Source organism: Chrysochloris asiatica, unplaced genomic scaffold (assembly GCF_000296735.1).
Source record: "Chrysochloris asiatica unplaced genomic scaffold, ChrAsi1.0 scaffold00663, whole genome shotgun sequence".
In the NCBI taxonomy this organism is placed as follows: domain Eukaryota; kingdom Metazoa; phylum Chordata; class Mammalia; order Afrosoricida; family Chrysochloridae; genus Chrysochloris; species Chrysochloris asiatica.
Window position 1 is genome coordinate 217416 of NW_006409181.1, and position 4981 is coordinate 222396.

The 4981-nt window shown below is 41.3% G+C and overlaps 1 protein-coding gene across 1 annotated transcript in view; it reads right to left on the reverse strand.

The window, feature by feature from the left end:
- Positions 1 to 3755, reverse strand: part of SLC22A10 (solute carrier family 22, member 10) — a 41896-nt gene extending 38141 nt beyond the window's left edge. The window contains exons 1-3 of the mRNA XM_006877890.1: positions 3354 to 3755; positions 2233 to 2336; positions 1745 to 1754 (exon numbers count right to left, since the gene is read on the reverse strand). Coding sequence (XP_006877952.1) covers positions 1745 to 1754; positions 2233 to 2336; positions 3354 to 3755 — 516 coding nt within the window. The remainder of the gene's footprint in view (positions 1 to 1744; positions 1755 to 2232; positions 2337 to 3353) is intronic.
- Positions 3756 to 4981: the final 1226 nt, after the last annotated feature.

The following is a 4981-nucleotide window of genomic DNA, read 5'->3' on the forward strand; positions in this document are numbered from 1 at the left end:
GATGGCTAAGCTTCGTCTCTCCTACTTTGGACATGTAGTCCGGAGGAAACAATCGTTGGAGAAGGAAGTCATGCTGGGTAGGGTGGAGGGTCAGAACCACTGAATCGGTTCTGACAAAACACTGATCAATTCTTCCCCATCCTCACAATTGTTGTTACATCTGAGCCTGTTGCTGCTGGAGCCCATTGGCCATTCAGTACAATCTCAGATATCCTCAAAAGAATCATGTGCCTAACTTGCAGCACTATAGATTGCCTGTTTGGAGCCTTTCCAGAAGAGGAATTGCATAGTATGTGATCATTGGTACCTGCTCAGCACAGGGACGTCATATTTATCTATGATGTTGCCTGTAGTTGCTGGTTCACTCCCTTTTGCTGTGCAGTAATCCATTATGTAATGATACTGCATGTATTCATCCAGTCCACTGTGGACTTTTTGCAGTTTCCCATTTGGGAATATTATGCATAATTGAGTGCACTATTTCAAAAGTTGCTGAGGACAGCATACGCAGACCCTGGGTTGATCAGTGGCAGCCCCATTAAACCACCTCTGAATATAATCAGTTTAACCCAGATGCTCTTCTTCCTCCTGAAAGTATATAGGAATATTAAGAACAATGTAGCATTTTAGGTATAGATAAATGAAGCCCCAAACAAAAGTTTGCAAAGTGTACAGAGACAGCTTGGCTCCTTTCAGGAACCTTGCTTTATGTTATGTAGCCTTAAGAAACCGCACATTGCTACTCTAGATCATTTAAGCCTAAAAGTTAATATATAACAGCTTGATTGATCCTTTTTTCTGTAAAAATAAAAATGTTAGATTGTTAAGAAAAACTATGAAAATATCTTAAAAGTTGTTCCTGTGAATTATTATGTCCTGTTTTGAATGATTAATCACATTTCAGTTCCATATCCTGTCTTAATCACATCCTCCCTTTGTGACATCCTCCCTGAGTGAATTACATCCTTCCTTTGTAACAAATCCCTCCCTAAAAAAGAGAATAAAAGGCTGAGTTCTGCATGCAATGCTGTGCAATGCTGGGCAATGCTAGGCAATATGTTTGCAGATCTGTCTACCTACCAGCTTGCATCATATCTGTGTGTCTGTCTTTTTTGTATATATTTTGTCTCTTTCTTTCTCTATCACTTTCGCCACCAGATCTCCCTTCTTCGTGACACCCACACTTCCTTGTCGAGGCAGGACCCCGACACAGGACCTCGACAAAAAGTATCATTTTGACCATGCATTTCCCATGCACCTAATCCTTTTGTGTTTCTCCTTAGCTTTCTGAAGGAACTCAAAATCTTTAGATTAGCATATCAGCTTCTTCTCTACCTTAGGTAATTCTCTACTGTCCTCGTCTGTCTTTGGTTCTTTTCCCCGTTTCTACCACCTTATGTTCCATTAAAACATATGCATTATCTCATGACGTCATCGGGGAGTACTGGATTCTAAGACGAGTTATAAGAAACACCCGTAGCTTGAAGTCTTACCTAAGTTACATTTACTGTGAAGCATTCAGGGTGTACAGTTTTCTACTGAGACAACAGTTGGCATGAAGGTGGTGGGTGCAAAGAGCACCTCATTGGAGTTGTGCCTGGGTGGTGATAACTGCATGCCTATTTCATCATGCCAAGTACAAGATATGCCAAACTTCTCCTACGTCAAACCGTAAAAAGAAAGTATGCAGTGTTTGTTTTGTTTGTTTGTTTGTTTGTTTCTGTTACCTGGTTATAGAACTTACCTTAGAAAAGCTATTTTGCTAAGAGCAAAAATCAAGGTTACCAGCATAAATTTTTTAAGGTCACCAGTGCCACCTTGCCACACCCACCACATATGGGCAACTGTCACATGATGGTCAGACTGTATATGACCACCATCTCACTGGGTCCAGGAAGAACTGGACATAACAGGCTGTCCAAAGCCTCAAATGCTAGTCTCTATCTCTGTTTCTTCCAATATTCAGAGGCTGGACTCCTCATCATGAAACATCTCCCTCTCTGTTCTCCTGGTAGCTCTCTTTCACTTAGAACCTCCTCTCTCACTCTTGTCCTGAAACACCTCCAGGTCAGCTGGAGCCATCATCCGTCTGTCCTCCTGCACACACCACTTGTCACTCTACTGTCATTGTCCCTTTCTGTGTCTAGATCTTGAAAAAATCAGCATGAAAAGCTGATTAAAATATATATATATATACACTAGAGGAAATAAAAGTGATCCAGAGACACTCACCTATCTGAGAGATGGCCAAATACGAGGCCTCCTACCAGAGTCCCAACCATGAAGAGGAACTGAACCACTGATCTCAGTGATTTGGATCCACATACCAGGTCCCACTGGAAGAGAAGGAAACACAGTTACACAAGAGTTTCCAACACCTCAGTGGGAACCAGCTGCAAACACCTTGCCAGTTTCAGTATATCAGTCCTGGTGTGGCGCTGGGGGTTCATGTGCTGGACTGCAAACAGTCGCTTTGAATTGCAAGGCTGGTGGTTCAAGCTCACCAGCCGCTCCTCGGAAACCCTATACAAGGTTACTGTGGGTCAGAACCAACTATACAGCACTTAACAACAACAACAAACGTTCCTCCCCAGTTTCCTTTTATGGCATTAACCACTGCCTTGGAGGCATTTCTGATTTCCAGAGTAGAACTGCTGCCATTGAGTGTCCAAGGCTGTCAACCTTTACAGAAGCAGAGGGTCACATCTATCTTCTTCAGAGAAACAGGTGGGTTCCAACTTCAGACTTTCTGGTTAGCAACTGAGTGATTCAACCACTGCACCAAAAAAGCTCCTTTTTACCGCGTTAGTTGAACTTTATCAATCAAATCTCAGTTTAAGCACAACTTTTCTCTAATACAACTTGCTTACACCTGAGGGTTTATATTCCCTGTCTTTATATTCATTTCGTACTTGACACTAAGTGGTTCTCAATCTTGACCACACCGTGAAATCAATGAGGAGTTTAACAAACTTAGCGATGCCTGATTTTTAACCTCAGATCTTCCCTGAGGGGCAATATGAGTCTGGAAGTTTTGTCAATATTCCTTGATATTTCCAATTTGCAAACAAGTTTAGCATTGCTGACTTCAGTCGCTTGTCACACATTATATATATATATTACTTGCTTAAGCATTGGCCTTCCCAAGTATAAAAGCAGCCTACGATTATTCTGTTTTTTAATTCGTTAACTTGTCTGCACATGCCTTGCATTTAATGCATAAGCAATGAACACTTGATAAAAAAAAAAAATGAAACTCACATAATGACTAACGGCTTGAACCAAGCTAATTGCTTGTGTTTCCTCTGAACACCCAGATCGTGTACTCACAGGTGGAAGATGGGACCTCTCACCTTTGTCACAATGGTTGAAGGGAAGATGCTCTTATCATACACCCAACCATCCACACAGGGCTCTGTGTCTAGCTCACTTGTGTTGTGGGAAGCCCCATTCAAGTGAAGGAGCTGCCACTGGGGGTGGAGGAAGCGATGGCAGTTCTCTGGCTTCAGGTTTGAGTCCAGTGGGATAGAGATTCTCAGGAGGGCTTCGTGACTGAAGGTCCCAGTGCCATTATCAGAGACGGTGACGTTGTCAAGAATATAGACCCAGCAGCGATGGCCAGGAATGGCAGCAGTAAAGTTCTCCAACACAGTATGCATGAACACTATCATATTGGAAGTAACAAGAAAAGCAATCTGAAGGATCTGGAATCTTCCCTGACCACCAGCTTGATGCAGAAGGTCCTGAAATCCCATGGAGAATGAACAGGTAATCCTCAAACACAGGCAAAATGACTTTATGTAGATAAATTCAAACAGAGATGTCTCTTTTTGGTAAGTCGCACTGCATTAGTGTTGATTTTGACACACTTTTCTCTTCAACGGGCCCAATGCCACCACTGCGGCAGAGTGAATGGATACAACGTCCTCAAGTTGCTTTGGGTCACCTATCTAGCTGTTTTCAGAGGTAATAATTTAACAGAGATATTTAAGTCTGTGTAAAGGTCTTCTCTGAAAATGCTTGTTCTCGGAAGTACCTCATTGCCACTATTGGACTTTAATCTCTAAATACTTCCTAAACAAATTAAGAAATTTGCTACATGGTTTTGCAGTTATTTCTAAAAATGTAATTAGTGAGACTGAAAAACAGGCCAACTGTCTCATGATTTATCTGTGGAAAGTACAGTATGCAACTGTTTTTCTTGTTTAATACTGAATTTTAATGATCAAAGCTAATGGAAATAATCTTGGGTTAAATTGACGCAAGTGGAATATGTCGCAATTGTTCGCTTTTCTCAACACACAGTCTATTTCAGTTCATATCACACCAGGGACTTACAATGACGTAAGGTTCTGACGATAGGGAAGGGTGGGTAGTGACGTACTACAGAGCAGGAAGCCAGGGATAAGATATTTAACTTTTCACTTGCCAGATTCTTAAATATATGTATCCCATTTGTTCAATTTTCCTTTGCTAGTTCTTTGAATAAAACAATATGTAAGATAGGATCTTAATGGATTTTATAGTCTAGTGAGTAAGGGAATGGAAATATAATTACACTTTGATGTTTAAGATATATATGTATTTGTTGAGGTGGTGGCTCTATGCCAAATGTGTTATGAAAGATCTAGAGAAAATATAGTGGGAAACGTCCCCTTGATTAACGTTAAATTTTCCACTAACTAATTATACAGTGTTATTGAGATGTAATTCATATATCTTACAATTCACCCTTCAAAAATGTACAGCTACGTGGGTTTCGTTTATCACAGAATTGTGCAACCTTAATTGTTCTTCTTAAGTGCCGCTGAGTTGACATCACCCACGTGTGACAGGTTAGAACTGTCCAAAGGGGCTTTCTCGGCTGCAAAGCCGTTTGAGCTGAAAGGTTGGCGGTTCAAGCTCACCAGCTGCTCCTCAGAAACCCTACACAGGGTCGCTATGGGTCGCGATCGACTTGACGGCTCTTAACAACAACAAC